At 46.6% G+C, this 16,845-nt stretch overlaps 6 protein-coding genes across 6 annotated transcripts; 3 read left to right on the forward strand and 3 right to left on the reverse strand.

Annotated features, from left to right (window-relative positions):
• Nucleotides 1–1,944: 1,944 nt before the first annotated feature.
• Nucleotides 1,945–3,539, forward strand: GGI43DRAFT_428374 (pyridoxal phosphate-dependent aminotransferase; the record flags this gene model as incomplete). Its single annotated transcript, XM_083208956.1, has 6 exons — nucleotides 1,945–2,021; nucleotides 2,080–2,412; nucleotides 2,485–2,654; nucleotides 2,709–2,924; nucleotides 2,986–3,087; nucleotides 3,148–3,539. 6 exons carry the CDS (start codon nucleotides 1,945–1,947, stop codon nucleotides 3,537–3,539), a joined length of 1,290 nt encoding a protein of 429 aa, XP_083059647.1.
• Nucleotides 3,540–4,770: 1,231 nt separating this feature from the next.
• Nucleotides 4,771–6,594, forward strand: GGI43DRAFT_428375 (major facilitator superfamily domain-containing protein; the record flags this gene model as incomplete). Its single annotated transcript, XM_083208957.1, has 5 exons — nucleotides 4,771–4,990; nucleotides 5,052–5,075; nucleotides 5,172–6,070; nucleotides 6,129–6,320; nucleotides 6,393–6,594. The coding sequence occupies exons 1-5, from the start codon at nucleotides 4,859–4,861 to the stop codon at nucleotides 6,592–6,594; spliced, it is 1,449 nt and encodes a 482-aa protein (XP_083059648.1). The 5' UTR covers nucleotides 4,771–4,858.
• Nucleotides 6,595–6,892: 298 nt separating this feature from the next.
• Nucleotides 6,893–8,351, reverse strand: GGI43DRAFT_83765 (uncharacterized protein). The gene has a single exon (XM_083210381.1). It carries the CDS (start codon nucleotides 8,210–8,212, stop codon nucleotides 6,977–6,979), a length of 1,236 nt encoding a protein of 411 aa, XP_083059649.1. The 5' UTR covers nucleotides 8,213–8,351; the 3' UTR covers nucleotides 6,893–6,976.
• A 2,012-nt stretch (nucleotides 8,352–10,363) lies between these two features.
• On the reverse strand, nucleotides 10,364–11,561 carry GGI43DRAFT_423675 (Gfo/Idh/MocA family protein; the record flags this gene model as incomplete). The annotated part of the gene is made up of 2 exons (XM_083208275.1): nucleotides 10,364–10,881; nucleotides 10,961–11,561. 2 exons carry the CDS (start codon nucleotides 11,559–11,561, stop codon nucleotides 10,364–10,366), a joined length of 1,119 nt encoding a protein of 372 aa, XP_083059650.1.
• An 804-nt stretch (nucleotides 11,562–12,365) lies between these two features.
• Nucleotides 12,366–13,971, forward strand: GGI43DRAFT_384980 (uncharacterized protein; the record flags this gene model as incomplete). The annotated part of the gene is made up of 4 exons (XM_083203591.1): nucleotides 12,366–13,142; nucleotides 13,210–13,338; nucleotides 13,396–13,502; nucleotides 13,563–13,971. 4 exons carry the CDS (start codon nucleotides 12,366–12,368, stop codon nucleotides 13,969–13,971), a joined length of 1,422 nt encoding a protein of 473 aa, XP_083059651.1.
• GGI43DRAFT_83777 (small subunit rRNA maturation protein TSR1) lies at nucleotides 13,815–16,814 on the reverse strand. Its single transcript, XM_083210382.1, has 2 exons — nucleotides 16,549–16,814; nucleotides 13,815–16,464 (listed from the first exon to the last, which is right to left on the reverse strand). Exons 1-2 carry the CDS (start codon nucleotides 16,649–16,651, stop codon nucleotides 14,123–14,125), a joined length of 2,445 nt encoding a protein of 814 aa, XP_083059652.1. The 5' UTR covers nucleotides 16,652–16,814; the 3' UTR covers nucleotides 13,815–14,122.
• Nucleotides 16,815–16,845: the final 31 nt, after the last annotated feature.

A 16,845-nucleotide genomic window follows, 5' to 3' on the forward strand; every position in this document is an offset into this window, starting at 1 on the left:
TCCCCATTCTGTTCCTCTTTCACGGGGTTAGCTTGATCCATGAATCGGGATGTTGACCACTAGGGCATCATACCATGTGGCTTATTCTTAAGGATTAGTAGTCTCGTTATCTGCGTTGATGATCCGCACCCGACAGGATCTACATCTGGAAGCAGGACCACTAGGACGAGAAAGGTAGTACAAGCGTCAAGTTTAGCACCTAATTTTCACTTGCAGAGGACAATCAGTGTGTTGCTTAAGAAAGAATTATACAATTTATTTGCTAAAATGAGAATCAAGTGCGGCCAGGGCCGCATGGAGGAAGCTCATTGTGATCTATCTTTGACAAAGACATTTAGATAGTATTTGAAGGCCGAGTGTCACGAGCACTTATAAATTCTAGTCACCAGTGCAGGATGCATTATGTCAAAGTGCGATTAAAGACAGCAAAAAGACAACATATGTATATTGAGTTAAAGAATATATAGATAAAAAATCGCACTCTCCTATAGTGCAATTTTTAGAGATATTATATACACTGATACTCAAGCTCCATCAGCAGTCGTGATAAATTAGGTGCCCCTGTTAGCTCACTGCAAGCGGTTTTGGTGGTGTTCCAAACGCAACACCAGGCTTCCCATTGTGGCAATTTGATTGCTTAGATAGCCTATCTAAGCCTGCCCGCCGGCTACCGTTCTCGAGTGAGACTGCCATCTAATTTAGCACCCTGCAAACTACGTGCCTACAAGCGAAGCTAGCGAGGCAAGTGGGACGATGGTAAGATATTGTGGGGATAGTCGCAGCTGGAAGCTGTATATCAGATCTTTTAAGAAGCCAACGCGATACGAACCGCTTGCATGTGAAGGAAGCGGCTCAGCCTTATTGCAACATGGTACGATTCATATTTGCGGATGGATGCCGCTGGTCGATGATTGGATGGATAGTCGTCGGAACAACGTGTGCAGTCTATAGCACGGAGTGGCTACGTATTACAGTTAGCTCTGAGAAGAGGGTTCGCCCCAGCCACGCATGAATCGACTAAAGAGCTCTTAAAGCTTGTCAGACCCGATCCGAGGGTCCGGCTCACGGTACGAATACGTTTGGCGCCGAAAATCGGAGCTTTGCGCGCGTCGTTATGATTGTTCTAGCCTCTTACATTTTTTATTTTAATGAATATCAGGGGTAGAGTATGACGCGATAATGCGGAGGCATAAGGATGAAAAGGGTATTTTGCCTATATTCTCGAGGCCATCGCGGCAAGTCATAATAAATACAGCTGCCGCCTGCATTGATGGTGGCGGATTTAGTCAGCATATCGTAGATTAGTCTGGCGTTTGTTCTGGGGCCACAAGGCAAAACGTATTTCATCAAAGTTTTACATTGTATTAACGTAAGTGTCAGTCGGCGTTTGTTCGCTGTGGGTTTTTTTGATGGGTCTATTCAACCTCCGTATCGACTCCGATGAGCCACTGCAGCTCTTTGTATTTGTCAAATAGAGAAAGCCCCCATGAAGCTAGCAGTATAGCTGATTCTTGGTAAAGAGAAAGAAACTCGAAAAGCTAGGATCTTGAGCGAAACTAGTATATTTAGTGGAACAAAATAAGGGGCGATAGTCTTCAATTACTCTCAGGAAGACGGCAACATTGTAAATTGCCCCCATAATGACTGAACGCGAACCAGTAACGTCGAGTCATGGTATTAAACAAGTCAATACGGCCGGTAAGCTGGCACAAGTGCGCGCGGCCCTGAGAATCTAGTGATGGCAAAATAAATCCACTCTACGTCAGATTTTAGACGCGAGCTCACTCTCGGACGTCTACGGAGCATTTTTTCGCTAGCTGTGTGTATATGTTAGAATAGATATAAAGTAGACCATGTCAACCTGCCGCGCCGCGCCTGGTCCTAAGTCTTGGAATGCTGAGAAATATATCTAAAATTTTGGGAAAACGATCAATTACTACACAGATGGCTCAATTAAAGAACGGGACAAAGTCCCCAATCCAACCTGCTCAGCGCGTAGCGAGCTCTACTATGGATGTGTGGTGAGTGACTCAACCAGGTATTTTGCTCTCATCTTGATTCGCTAATAGCTGTCAAAAGGTCCATTATCAATGCCGCAGCCGCAACCACACCTAATCAGCCCGTGGTAAACATGGGTCAGGGCTTTTTCGGCTACAATCCTCCTCAGTTTCTCATTGACGCAGCCAAGAGTGCGGTAGAACGCCTCGACTGCAACCAGTATGCTCCGCCAAAGGGCCGTCCTCGTTTGAGGGAGGCCATTTCCAACGCATACTCTCCTTTCTGGGGCCGCAAGCTGGACCCTGAGACGGAAATCACAGTTACTACCGGCGCCAATGAAGGCTTCCTGAGCTGTTGCATGGCGTTTCTCCAGGAGGGCGATGAAGTCCTACTACTAGAACCATTTTTCGACCAGTAAGCGCACCATCTTACGTTATCTTTGGTATTAGCATAAAATGTCCCTTTTAGTATTCTAACAAATAGCAGATATATCAGCAATATTGAGATGGCTGGCGCCAAGGTTGTTTCTGTGCCTTTACAACCACCAAAGTCTGGCATGACAAAAACACATTCCGCCGGTGAATGGTCCCTTGATATCGCCGCTTTCCGGGACGCTATCACTCCTAAAACGAGAATGCTCGTATTAAACACACCTCGTAAGTAACATTTGAATCTGCTAGGTGTGATTTTGTTACTAATTTAACTCATAGACAACCCCCTGGGAAAGATCTTCACCCCCAAGGAGCTCAAATTAATTGCAGACGTCTGCGTTCAGAACAACATTCTTATCATCTCAGATGAAGTATACGACCGACTATTCTACGTTCCGTTTACCCGCATTGCGACTTTATCCCCAGAGGTTGAGAAAATCACTCTAACTCTTAGCTCCGCGGGAAAGAACTTTTACGCCACCGGTTGGCGAGTCGGTAAGACTTTTCCTGATGTCATCTCTAAAAATACCTGTTTCCGAGCTAACTGAGCGTTCAGGCTGGGTTATGGGGCCCGCGGAACTCGTACAGTATGTCACAAAAGCACACGCTCGAATCTGCTACTGCTCTCCGTCACCACTCCAGGAAGCGTTTGCAATTGGTAAGTCCGAAGCTTAACCTTGTCTCAATCTGGTAAACAATGTGCTAATAAGTCGTTTAGGATTCGAGCAGGCTGAAGAGAATGGCTTCTGGGACGAGTGCATCTCTGACATGAAGGGCAAGATGGATCTCTTCAACGACATTTGGCGTGAGCTTGACATGCCATACTCAGAACCCGAAGGAGGCTACTTTGTCGTGGTCAACATGAGCAAAGTTGTGATGCCAGAGAACTACCCCTTCCCTCCCCATGTCCAGGAACGTCCACGAGATTTCAAGCTGGCATGGTTCCTGATCCAAGAGCTCGGCGTGGCAGCAATTCCACCCAGCGAGTTCTATTCACCAGCTAATCAACACATTGGAGAGCAGTGGATGCGATTTGCCGTATGCAAGCCAGATTCTGTGCTCGAGGCTGCGAAGGAGAGACTGCGAGGATTAAAAGCGTACATCAATTAGATGTTCTAACACGATTCAAAAAATAGAAAAAAAAAGGAAGAAAAATAAGGCTCAAGTAGACCTGTGTATTTAGCGAACATTATTTCGGGGAATGACTATTTGTATAAGCTGCTTACGGTTAAGTACCGGGGGTTCGCCGCGCGGCATTCCGGGCCACCCCGGTTGATGATCTCCGGAAGATAAGCATCATGTTGAGAACCCATATACCCAAGTACTACTTAGACCGAGGCATTCTTGTTTTCTAATCATAACACTAGCACTGTATGAGAACTATTGCGTTAAGAACTTAGCAACATACACAGCTCGTCCATGCTCCAACCAACCATAGCGCGAAAAAAAGGCTTCTGTAGGTGCTTCGTACATGCATTGCTAATGGTGCGCCTATAAGGCTGCGCTGGGTCATGATGATTTGAGTTTCCCACTTGGTTGGTGCACCCCTTGTATTCTCATTGCTCGGTAACGAACTTCTAGCATGGGGTGTAGCCGATACGCGTGTGCTTCAACTCATCAACTGAAAGAAACCTTGCTGAGCCACTCTACAGCACCAATAGCAAAGTTCTCTGCGATCCAAAAGCATTTCAAGCAACTCAAGGCTACTAATTATACGTCGAGACTGAAGGGGTTGCTAATATGCTAATTCAACACGACGAATGCGAGACAAGGGGTAACGCCGAGCCATGTCTTTGTCCAAAAGTTCACTATGTCCGGTATTGGATAACAGCCCGATTAGGCTGAGAGAGTCATGTCAACCATATACGGAAATTGTGCCCAATAGGCTCTAAAGTAACCACTAAGAGGTTGCTTTCTAAATATTTACGCCCGCAAATACTAATAAAGTAATCTTTTAAGATTCCCTAGGGTTAACCCTCAAACCACTTATTGCGCTATAGTTTTACGGAGTGTTGTAAGACGAATCAATTGCTGACCGGCATTGCTTCGTTCTAACCAAGCGGATAGAAAAAAAAAAGATGGAACTCATTGATCGGCGGCATACAGAAGTGGAAAACGCGCACACACGAAAACGGCAAATGGTTACCCACCCTGCTGTTCATATTTTGCGTTTACGTGTATATTTCGATTTTGTATTTCCAGACTTTTACTGATACCCGCTCGCCCGCTTACCCGTAAAGCCTTTAACCACTAGTGCTGATCTACCAGAAGCCGAGTGGGACTACTCGAGTTCCAAAGTGCCCTCCCCTTTTAACATACATATAGCCAATGTTACCTAGTTATGATAATCAATAAATTCCACACTTGGGAATTTTTTCTCTTTGACTTCTTGTCATTTTATCCTGTAGTATTGCTGCAGATCTCTCAAAATGGAGAAAAAAGATCAAGCAGTGACTGAGGGTGTCATAGATGGGTCTGCCGAAAGCAACCCATCTATTGAGATTGCAACAGATGCTGATCGGGCGCTACTCCGAAAGATTGATTGTCGTGTGATGCCAGTGGTAAGCTTCATTGTTGAACCTGTGGTTGAGTATGTAGTCAAGATACTGACTTGTTTTTTAGTTGTGTGTCACATATGCCCTTCAGGTAAGAATTTCTTAGATTCTTTATTCGGATATCGATATATTCAGAATTACAAGTCTTAGTTTTGAAAAGAAACCAACTGACACTCTCTCAATTTAGTACTGGGATAAAGGTTTGCTTGGTCAAGCGGCCGTGTTTGGTCTGCGAACAGACCTGGGCTTGACAGTAGGCAAAACATTCTCTTGGGTTTCTGTGGTATTTTACTTTGGTCACATTGCCGGCATGTATCCTGCTTCGTTACTGGCCCAACGGTTCCGCCCCAAGCGTGCTTGCTCGGTTCTATCAGTTCTTTGGTCCATTATCATGCTCACAACACCTGCATGCAAGACCTATTCTGGCATTCTGGCGAATCGATTCTTCCTCGGCGTTGTCGAAGCTGGTGTCAACCCGATTTTTATGCTTGTGGTCGGCATGTGGTATACCAAAAAAGAACAAGTCTTCCGATCTAGCATTTGGTATTCATTCAGCGGTGGATCATTATTGATTTCCCCAGTGATTAACTTTGGATTGGCTCATGTCACACACAGCAGTCTGCACCCATGGCAGATCATGTATTTATTTGCAGGTGCTCTTTCTTTCGTTTGGGGTGTTGCATTGCTTTTCATCTTTCCTGATACTCCAGAGCACGCCAAGGGCTTTTCAGAAAGCGAGAGACAACGCTTGATTGAGCGCACACGTCTCAACAACGCAGGCAACACGAGCCCGGAAGTGAAGTTCTACCAAATTTTCGAACCACTCCTCGAATTCCAGTTCTGGGGAATTATCGTTCTATCCCTACTGACTTGCACCGGCTCAGCTGTTGTCACTCAGTTTGCATCTATCGTGTTCAACGGCTTGGGATTTGATGCTTACACTTCTCTCTTGCTCAATCTTCCCACTGGCGCTATGGCTTTCATTTGTGTCCTGGGCTCAGGATATCTTGGCATCCGCTGGAAAGACTCGCGATTCTACATTATCTCACTCTCTTGCCTGCCAGTCATTCTTGGTTGCGCAATTCTGTATGTTTTATTCCATTCGATATTTCTGCATCGTGAAAAATACTAACATACATTCTAGTTGGAAAGTTGACAACAAGGGCGCCAAGATCTTTGGCTTTTACCTTCTCAACTTTTTCTCAGCAGCTTGGGTCCAGTGTATTGGTCTGGGAACTTCGAACGCGGGCGGTTATACCAAAAAGGCTGTATATGCTTCCGGAACTTTTATCGGTTATTCATTGGGCAATGTTACCGGTTCTTTGCTCTTCGACCAGTAAGTTATAACTTTTGTTACTTCGTGTTTACCAAAAGTCTCATCGAGACGCTAATTTGAATCTTCTTAAAGGAAATTTGCTCCCAAGTTCAGCCAAAGCTTTACGGGTATTATGATCTGCTTTGCTATTTGTTTCTTCCTTGCTCAAGCGGTTCGCTTTGGGCTGAAGAGAGAGAACGAGAATCGTACAAACTCCTATGGACCGCCCACTTTTGAAAAGGGTCTCGAAGACTTGTCAGACAAAGAGAATACTTCATTCAGATATACTCTGTAAACAGCTTCTCAATATTTAACAGAGAAAAATGGCGAAAAGTAATGGACTCGGGCACAAGAATGCTGAAAGGATTTCTCGTGCTCAGGATAACGAATATTGGGTACAAAAAAGACCGCTGGTGAAGCTAAGGCTACAATACAATTAGCCCTTCTACCATGCTGTTAATATAATAATACTAATCTCATAAGTCTTAAAAGACAAATTGATAATGAAATTATGAGTTACACTGGATCTAAAAGTTCAAATTCTAGAGAGCAATCTCAAAAGAGCTGTAGAAGCTTGGTGTCAATGTCTTGCGCTACGATCTGTTTTACTGAGGTCGAAAAGCTACATTAATCAGCTCAATGTAACTAAATTGAATTTATTTTTCCAAGTAAAAGTATTATTTACCCTGAGCCTTGACTCCAGCATCTCCCAGAGGTACAATAATGCTGTAACTCTGAGGATCATTTACAGGCTGTACGCCAGTAGTAAGGAAGAGCGGCGTCATGAGCCCATCCTCTGAAAAGTATAGCTCTGGTCTTTCTCTGCGGTAAAAGTTGATAGTTGTCCCATCGTTATATTCCACCTCGGTGCTAAATGCCAGTGTTTGGTTGCCAAAAGTCCATGGCCCGGTATAGTTCTTAGCCCAGGCATGTCGGCCAACCTTTGGTCCCCAGCCAAAACCACCATCTGCCTCAATAGAATGCAGAAGCATGTGGAAGTTTCCTCGCTTATCACGCCAGACGAATGGATCTTCGTTGCCTTCATCAAAGATGGGGTCCGGTTCAATCTTTGTGTAAGGGCCTTCATAACCAGTCTCTGAGATGGCTACATTGATTTGCTCAGAGCCACCACAGTTAAACGGACAGCCTCGGTAGACCAAAAGCATAGCATCGGTATGGCCGGGGCAGTGCTGGCCATTTTCGTACGCTCCTGTTCTCGAGCAAGAGCTGGAATATAAGGGAAACGGGGCAGGGTTTGTCACATCGGCGTCCCAATCAGTTGTATTATCGCCTTGCATCACCTGTCCCTTGAAATCCCAATGCCGAAGATCTTTGCTGCTGAGTACGGAAATACCACTCTCTCCATTGTTGTCATTTCCTGGTCCGCACGTGAAGCTTTGTGACTGGCATGTGTCTGATACATTCGTGGGACACCCGATGTAATAAAGGAGCCATTCTTGATCCGCCGGGCTGTACACAACGTTCGGGTTGTGGGCAAAAGTTCCCCTAACCTCAGCAGCAAAGTTGTAAGGGCCAGCAGGGCCCGTACGAGATTCAGCACGGATGATGCGGCTGTAGGGAGCCCAGTAGTCAAGACCACAGCCGTGTGTAAACTCGGAAGCAAAGAGATGGTATAGATTTGTCTCCCACGGGTCTTTGACAACCTTAGAGCACCATGATGATGTGCCCTCCGCAGTCAGGTTGTAGCCACTCGCCCGCTTAGCAGGACGAATGTCAAGTGCACCGCAATCATCACCAGTCCAAGCCGGATCACACTTGCAGACACCGTTACGACCACAAACGCCGTTGAGGCTACAATCGTCGTCAGACGTGCATGCCTGATAAGAAGAGGCAACGAAGAAGGCAATCAAAAGAAATGAGAGCCGGGCTACCCCCAGCCGAAGGAGTCTCATTGTAAGGCGAGATAGGCGAATTAGCCGATTAGAATGTTCAATGTCCCAAGTATGAAGCTGTTGAAAGCCAATCTAGGCTTTCATTTTAAAAAAGACAACGACTTTGGGTGGTGTCAATGCTGTGTGTTACAATGGCAGTCAATTTTGAAACAAGGACTGCTTGATATCGGGCTTTTATATTCCAATTGCTGTACTACAGCTAGATCTTTATCTTGGAGATCGCAATGGAGATCAGACGAAAATGCGGGGTGAGGCCGACGGCTAAATATTAACTAATACTAACGACGGAAAGAATGATGGCTTAGAACAAGTGGGATTGGATCGGCAGGGCTTGTGGTATTGTTCAAGCGTTCAGGCGATGGAGCTCTATCTCCAATAAAGGAAGGGAATCCGACGGATATATGTTGGAGATAGGCTCCAAGGGGAACTATCGTCATGGACGCGATGTGCTTCGAGACGCATTTGCTAATAATGCCGAAGCCGCTACCGCCCAAATGCCCGATCTTTTAGCGATTTACCGTAACTAGCAATTGCTTTGCCGATTGCTACTGTCGTTTGCAGCTTCTTCTCTAGAACTAGCACGATGTCGTAGCGTAAACTGGAGACTTAAATCTGCTAGTGATCGAATATGGTATGTCTTAGCGAACCGAGAACAAGTCCCTGCGCCTGAAGGATTTCGCTACAAGATGCTATTGACGGATTATTTCAACCAGATATAAGTCTAGTGGAGAAAGGATTCTTAATTTTATGTCATATGATCGATTCATAAGAATGCTGCATGCCCAATGCCTTACACGAAATATTACTCAAACCTCACTGGACGTTCAACTATTAAATAGAGTAAATAGGATAAAGTTAGCGCGTTCTTTATAATCAAGACATCGTACCATCACAACTTGTGAGCTTAAACTTGCACATGGCCAGATGAACATGCTTCCCTCAAGTTTTCAGCTAAGCTGCACCCCTCTTTTAGTATACGAGGTTCATAACTCTTTACACTAAAGGTGCATTGTAGTCTGAAGAAGCCATAGCTTTCGTTGGCTGGAAAATATTAACCCCGGAGTTCACAATACCAACTGCCGGTAACATTGAACCAAAACAACATCGCGTGCCGCTATAACTCGGTTCTATAACCACCAATGCCATGTCGCGCCACATTCTGGCCTATGTCTTAGACTATTTTTCTACGTTGCTATAGTAAAAAAATTAGCCTTGAAATATCCATTGGTAAATTAACTATTAAGCGTCTCTTAATTATGATTTCTACAGGGCATCAATGACGCCCTCTGAGCTGTAATTAGTTCCCTTGTACCACTGAATGCCCTGCCAGAATGGCTTTTAGGTGACAACAAAGACGATAACGACAACTACTTGGCTCGTTGGAGCTCTCCACTTGAGCATATTAGACGTTTAGCCGGACGGGCGCTTAATATATTGCCAGCATATTGTTGTCGCTATCGAAATTATGTGCATACATTTCCTTGTTACGAGCGCGCGGCTATTACTACTACCCCAAAAGAGCTTGGCCGAGTTCGCTAAAGACTTTCCAAGTGCGAGGGAGAATATAAAGCCAGTGTTGAATAAAAAACCGACGCTTTGGTGTGGATTCATCTAAGATCAAAGAAACAGAAGTATGGTCTAGAAATGATTGCAATCGCCATTAAATTCGCAATCTCATTGGCTTCTTAACAAACCGGGCAGAGCGGTCCAATGGCAGTGCTAACGATATGACTATCTAGATTTGGTAAGAATAATACACGCTTTAAACTTACAGCATGGCTTCTCTTGGCTAGGCAGCACCAGCAGTTTCAGCAGGCAGTCTGTTGTTGAAGACGCAAAAGCACCACAATCCTGTAGCTCTTGAAGTATCTAATTTGGATTTTATATTTGAAGTGTTATATAAAATCTCAAAAAGATGCATAAAACACTACTCTCAAAATGTTAGATGTCAATCTCTGGATACCATAACTACCCAGTCTGCAAGATAAAATGTACGTTGCCGTTGCTGTCATTATTTTCTGGCTGGCTTTATGGCACTCACTCATATGGTCGAAAGTGACTTTGAATAGTTTATTAACACTCAAAAAGGAAATTTGAAAACGAACTCTCATCCATATGGATTACATGGAGATACTAGACATCGCACGCATCTTAATCATACTTGGGCTTCGCATCCTCAACGATTCTGTCCAACAGCTTGTGCAACTTCAATGCCTCTTCAAAATCGGGAGCCTTGCCCTGGACAAAATCTTCAAACAGGTAAGCCGTGTTCTGTCCCGGGAATGCCACGCCCTCAACATGGGCCAGCGTGCTCCCTTCCCATTCAACCACCCTAGCATTCGCATCCTTGGATGTCTTGATACGAATTTCTCGTGGGTTGCTACCCATTTGCAGCATGGGCCCTTCGACGGCGAATTCGATTTCGCCCTCTGTACCGCTGATGACCCAGCGTGCGGGCTTTCCAACGAGATTGGGTGATCGGCGATAGTTGACGCTGGCGATGGCACCGTTGTTGAGGACACCGTGAACAAACATGTGATCCGGGGCCTTTCGGGGATATGATGGGTTGACAATCTGTCCAGTGCTTGTGTTAAGAAGCTTCACCGTGGGGTACTGTGTGAGGAATGAAGCCTTGACTGTGGCAAAGTCGCCCAATACGTGCAGAAAGCCTGCGAGAACTATTATTTTTCGTCATTATCAGCTTCTGCTGTTACCCAAACCGCGATGTACATGTTGGATTTCACTTACAATGAGCCAATGCAATATGGAATTCGTTACCACCAGACTTGAGATCCAAGTAATAAGTTGCATCAGCCCCCCAGACGTCGGGAGGTCCGTAGTTGGGCGCAATCTGGGCCTCTGTGCTCGTAATCTTTCCAATTACACCGCTGTCAACCAATTCCTTGAGTTTAGCAAAGGCGGGATCAGCAAGGAACTGCGTGCCAACAACTGTCTTCAAGTTGGCGTCTTTGGCCAGCTTTGTCAGTTCCTCTGCCTCGGTGGTGCTTGCTCCAAGAGGCCATTCTACAAAGACTTGCTTCTTGGCCAGGAGTGCAGGCTTAGCCACAACGTAATGCTTCTCAACGTTGATGGACACAGCTACCAGGTCAACATTGGGATCGTTGGCAATGTCCTCCGGGTTGCCGTAAGCCTTGACATTTGGGCCCAGCTTGTGAAACTCGATGGATCGACGAGAAGATTCCACGGAAGAGTTGCACACGGCAACGAGTTCGTAGTGAGGCGATTTGAGAAAGGATGGTAGAAGAGCAGAAGCGGACCAAGATCCAACAGCAACAAGTCCAGCTTCTTTGGCACCGAGACCAATGAGACCAACTCGAATAGGGGCCATTGCGATGATTAGTTAGGACGAATGTGAGGCTATTTGTTGTTGTCTGTATTCAAGTGATTGACTGATAAAAGAGATGATGGTGATGATGATACTCGATGTTTCTGTGTGCTTTATTCATTCATCTGTTCAAGGGCTTGAGGGACTATTTGTACTTTAGACATATGAAATCTCGTCTCCCCCTTCTCCTTTTTATCATGCTATATCTAGCCATGATTGTTTCACTCATGCTGTATTGCGTATTGCGTATTCATCTCGCATCGCATTATTAATGAGGCCATCCGTACGAAATCGGAATTCCGTCAGTGTATATCGCACAAGGCGGAATAAACCTACCACCGATGGCCTGTGATTAATTTGTCTCTTCTCGATTAACTAAGCCTGGAAGGATGCAACGGTTACCGGATACGGTCCATCCTAAAGTGCGTCCAGCCTATCAAGACGGCAATCTGGCGCCACCAGATCAAGCCATGTCGGTGGCTTCGCAGCCCCCTGGCCGAGATCCACCTGAACTCCGGCACTGAGACCCGCTCGAACTCCGATGCCATGGAGATTCATCCGTCCGCGTTTGACTAATGCCGAATTGCATTGATGGCCGTATCTTTCCCTTTGCGGACTTTCAAAATCTCATCCCTTAGCAGTGTTAATACACTTTATCGTCTTCAAAGTATACTGTAAAAGATGCCCATATCTAGGAAAAAGTCATGCGTCCAGTGCAGAAAAGCCAAGGCGCGCTGCAGCCTGACTCTTCCCCGCTGCACTCGATGCATCGACAAGGGCCTCTCGTGCGAATATGCCGCCGTCACGATGCCGCGCATGGCCCCTTACTCGCTCGTGACCACTAATTCTCCTAATGATGGGCGATCCGGGAACCTGCATGATGGCGCTGCGGATTTCCGGAGAGTCCCCGCTAAACGCGGAGGACGGCAGCTTGGTGTTGCTCCAGATCCAGAAAGTGCTCCTCTCGGCGAATCGCTGGGAATGGTTACTGAGTCGTCTCCTCTTGCGCCTGATGCGCCAGTACTGGCTCCTTCTGTGGGCTCTTCTGATACCTGGCCTGCCACCTTACAAGCTGATATCGGTGTCGGGGCCGATATGGCCTTTACCATAGCGTCCATGATAGAGCCTTGTCAAAACGTCATGAGATTTATGGGCAACATCGACATGGATATTAGTCATACTCCAGCTGCTGGTGAGGCCGAAGACACTCGCCTTCGCACCCCCATCAACGGCTTCGGCACTCATTCAGATGTCCTCGCTCACGACTCTTCGTCTTGCATGCTCACCAGCCGTCGCGGGCTCACGGCAAATGCAATTCTTTCAACAAGGACCATCTTTGGCCAGGTGTGCGCCTATCCCGCCATGATGGTCAGCGGGCATTCTCTTCCTCCCTTTATCCATAGCAGATGTGCCCTGGATGACAGTTCAACATATAATTGTGCAAAAGCACAAAAACATGAATGCCTAGGCAGGACACTGAGTATCTGTGCGTCTCTAGTAGGGATGTGGATGGAGAGAACCCCGGTCAACAGTCCCTTTGTATGGGAGACCATATATAGAGAAATTACCAGACTAAACAACGAGGTATTGTTATATATCCCATGCACTACTATATCGAAAATTTATGAACTAACAACTAATCTTATGTCAGTACGAATCGTATGATATGGAGACATCTGTCGAGACCATGCAGGCAATGACGGTATACATGCTGCTCCAAGCACAAGATACAGATACAATAACTAAAAACGATGTCAAATTCCTTCTCACGGCATTAACGGTAAGCACATCTCTCCATCAACCCTATCCAAAGCCGGCGGACTAATACACTACATAGCATACTTGCCAAAAAGTACATGAACAATTAGAGTACAATACCTTTGTCGACACCATTGACAACCCTCTGGATCGCAAGACGTGGGCCCTTTATGAAGCTACACGAAGGTAATTGGATTTGTCTTTTCTCTATCTTCTCTATTTTCTTACTGAAATGGTATAAATTAGGACCATATGCCTCATCTATACCGTAGAAATATTCCTCGAAGTCAGATTCCGCCAGCACGCTTTCCGCAGCTGTCAAAAATTTGCCAACGCTCCACTCCCCTGTATCCGCGATCTCTGGGAAGTCCCTTCCACGTATGAATGGAAGAAGCGATACAATGCCTTTCTCCGTGGCAGGTCTGTCGAAAAGATACTCACTCTTGGCGATTACAAGCTGTCGCAGCACTTGTCTGCTGAGGAGTTTGTCAGCAACACTACCGCTGGGGATGGCTATGGATGTATAACGAAGGATGTGTTGAGGTGGTGCGAAGGTTTGGATCAGCTTGGGACATTGATTACCCTGGCATCAGCACTTATCAAATATGAGTTGGAAACGTCAGAAATAGCAGTTGGCTACGTCAAGGTGCCGTAGAATGAAGCGTCACAATATCAACCAGATACACATCATAGAATTCTCTTTATAGAGAAAAGGATACACAACAAATAATGTATAATGAGAGAGAAAACGTTCATAATAATCATAAGCTCTAGAATATGCCATTATATCTTTTGCGACAGTTCCATCACTCCATCATAGTATCTCCATCCAGCTCTTGCGCCTGTTCAACAGGAGCAGCACCGGCTTCCAGCAGTGACCCAGTAACAGGAACTGCATGTCTCGGCCAAACTCTCTTATACAAGCTAATCGCCACAGAATCCTGAGGATTGATGCGTCCGTCAAACGTCGCCTTGAAGTAACCGTGAGTACCCAGAGGCTCCTTGATAAAGCCACTACGTCCGCGCTTAGTCCACAGGGGCATAGCCTTGAACCATTCCACGTCCTCACGGTTGAAGAACATGTATCGAACAGTGACAATCTTCTTGTGGATGTGGTAAGGGTGACCTGCGAGAATGACGCGCTTGGCAACAACGCGGGATGTTGAAGGTGGCAGAGCTGTGCCTGTAGCAATCAACGTCAGGCCAGCGTTTGATGTACCCTCAGCCTCAGCATCTGCACCGGCAACTGTCCGCTTGAAGAACAAGACAGGAACAGCACCCCATGTAACAGGTCCCATGAATGTGGCAATAGCCGACTGGCCAGGGTGTAGGTATCGGCAGTACTTGTGTACGTCGTTTGGCGTCGAGCCACCCTGTGAGAACAGAGGCTTGATAACCATTCTTCGAGGGCCGCACTGAGCAATCAGCTCCTCCTTGGCCTTGATCGAAGCGGTATAATCAGAGCTGAGGTTGATCAGATAGTTAACCACAGTCTTCTTGTTCTCATGTCGCAGTAAGGAAACTAATGTGACGGGCGAGCTGGGGTTATAGGACTGCGCTGCAGCGGCCGGGATACCCTTGATATAAATATGAACGCGAGTTCCAGGCTGCACACCACCGACCAATGCCTCACGAGTCGCTCTTGATCGCGAAGAGTTGTAGTCAGGAATCTGTAGCAACCGGCGCCATTCCTCTGGTTCGTGAGCTCGATCCTCATCTTCCTGCCAAGGTGAAGTTCGCAGACTCTTCAGACCACGGTATCGAGCCAATCTCTCTCTGGCCAGAACATTGGGGTGAAGCTCAACTTCATCAGGGAATTCCCTGTCGTCTTCGGCCTCATCGCGCTTCTGTGCTCGGTACTGCTCCAGCTGTATAGCATCCTCATCCGCATCGGGTTCCATCATCTCAGACTGGGGGTATTCCGTAGGAGCACCTTCTGTGGCCTCGGGCTGAGCAAAGCCTTCCATACCATCCTCGGGACCAATCTCCTCCTCATCAGCGTTTTCGTCGTCCATCTCCATATCTTCCATGTCAGAGCCAGAGTCTGACACGTCATCCAGATACCAAGCGGACTGGTATTTTGAAGTTCCCTTGGGCACTTTCTTCGTTCCAGCTGTTGCTTCATCCTCTTCATCCGAAAAGTAATGGTGCTCATCCAGCAATACACCCTTCTTCTCCGATGGCGCCACAGACATGGCGGCATCATCTTCTGCGTCCATCATGACATCTTCGGGCGCGAGCTGATCCAGGTCATCTCGATCCTCAGAGGGCTCTTCCAAAATCTTTTCCTCCTCAGTCTCAATCGACATTTCTCCCTTTTTCTTAATATGCTTTGGTAGAGGAGCAGCAACAATCTTTTCGATCTGATATGTGCCCCAGTCGCCGACTTGGATCAGTCGATCCGCCTTCAATCCTTTACCCCTAACCACACCGGTAATAATTGTAGACTCTGAGTCGTTCGATGCAAACTTGACATTTTCCGCCAACATCCAGCTTCTCTCATCTCTCCACCTGATGCCCTTGGGGGTTGTGCTGCAGAGGGATCGCATGAGATTGGCACAATCCTGCCTATTGTCGATGCTATAGAGCTTCTCTTGCTCGGGGTGGAAGTGTGTAATGAAGGATTTGAGCGAGGTCATAACACCAGGCCTCTGCTTTGCAGGTTCGATCTTATCAAGACCTTGTACCATCGTGAACAGTGTCGACAAGCCCTGACTCTCAACGCTTCGAAGAATCAGCTCTCCCAATGCGTCAACCTCGACAGTGGCGGACAGAACAATTATCACAAAATCGGCAGCACTGGCAGCATCCAAGCATGCGCTGAGATCCCTTTCTAGGGCAACATATTGCAGCTTCTGCTTGAAACGGTCGACCGACACCTGAAAGTTGTTGCTGCTGAGATCGGTCTCGATATCGACGCTGCTGTTTAGCGACTGAATGGCTGCCTTGGCGTCGCCATCAGCGCAAAGAGGAATGACGGCAGCGATTCTCGGGGCTGCATCTTTGCCAGAGAAAATTGACGTATCCCTCAAATGCTCTTTGTGCTTCGTAAGACGGTTCTGCTTCGCCTGATTTCGTCGGTCGAATTTAGACATGACTTGTTGGTGGGGAGTCTTGCGCGATCCTCTGTCTTCGTTTGGTACTCGGCCTATAAAATGCAATGTTAGGGTTTTGTTCAAGGTATGTAAAAGGAGCAATAAAGTTTATTGTCCACGCAATTAGGTAACCGCACCTTTTGCGCGATCCCTCAGCTCATGCTTGGAAGCGGCCTTGGACTTGAATGGCTTGTTGGTGACTTTTGTCGTGGCCCGATGATGATGCGCCACGGCGGACATTTTTGCGTCGCCCCCAGCCTTGAACCGAAACGGTAGCGATGCCAGTTTTGTATGCTGCGAAATGCCCTATAGCAGGTATTTTTTTTTGGCAATTTTTTACTCCAATGTAAAACCTTGGAGGATTGGCGAGATTAGCCTATACAGGAAGCGCAAGACAAACTGCAGAATCGATTATCTACATGGTGGGGTTTTCT

Source organism: Trichoderma evansii (assembly GCF_050947405.1).
Source record: "Trichoderma evansii strain SZMC 28006 chromosome Unknown GGI43scaffold_13, whole genome shotgun sequence".
In the NCBI taxonomy this organism is placed as follows: domain Eukaryota; kingdom Fungi; phylum Ascomycota; class Sordariomycetes; order Hypocreales; family Hypocreaceae; genus Trichoderma; species Trichoderma evansii.

Coding starts and splice junctions, on each gene's coding strand:
- GGI43DRAFT_83765 (XM_083210381.1), bottom strand. CDS start 8,212: ATGAGACTCCTTCGGCTGGGGGTAGCCCGGCTCTCATTTCTTTTGATT.
- GGI43DRAFT_83777 (XM_083210382.1), bottom strand. CDS start 16,651: ATGTCCGCCGTGGCGCATCATCATCGGGCCACGACAAAAGTCACCAAC. Junction 16,465..16,548: donor GCTGAGGGATCGCGCAAAAG/GTGCGGTTACCT, acceptor TGCATTTTATAG/GCCGAGTACCAAACGAAGAC.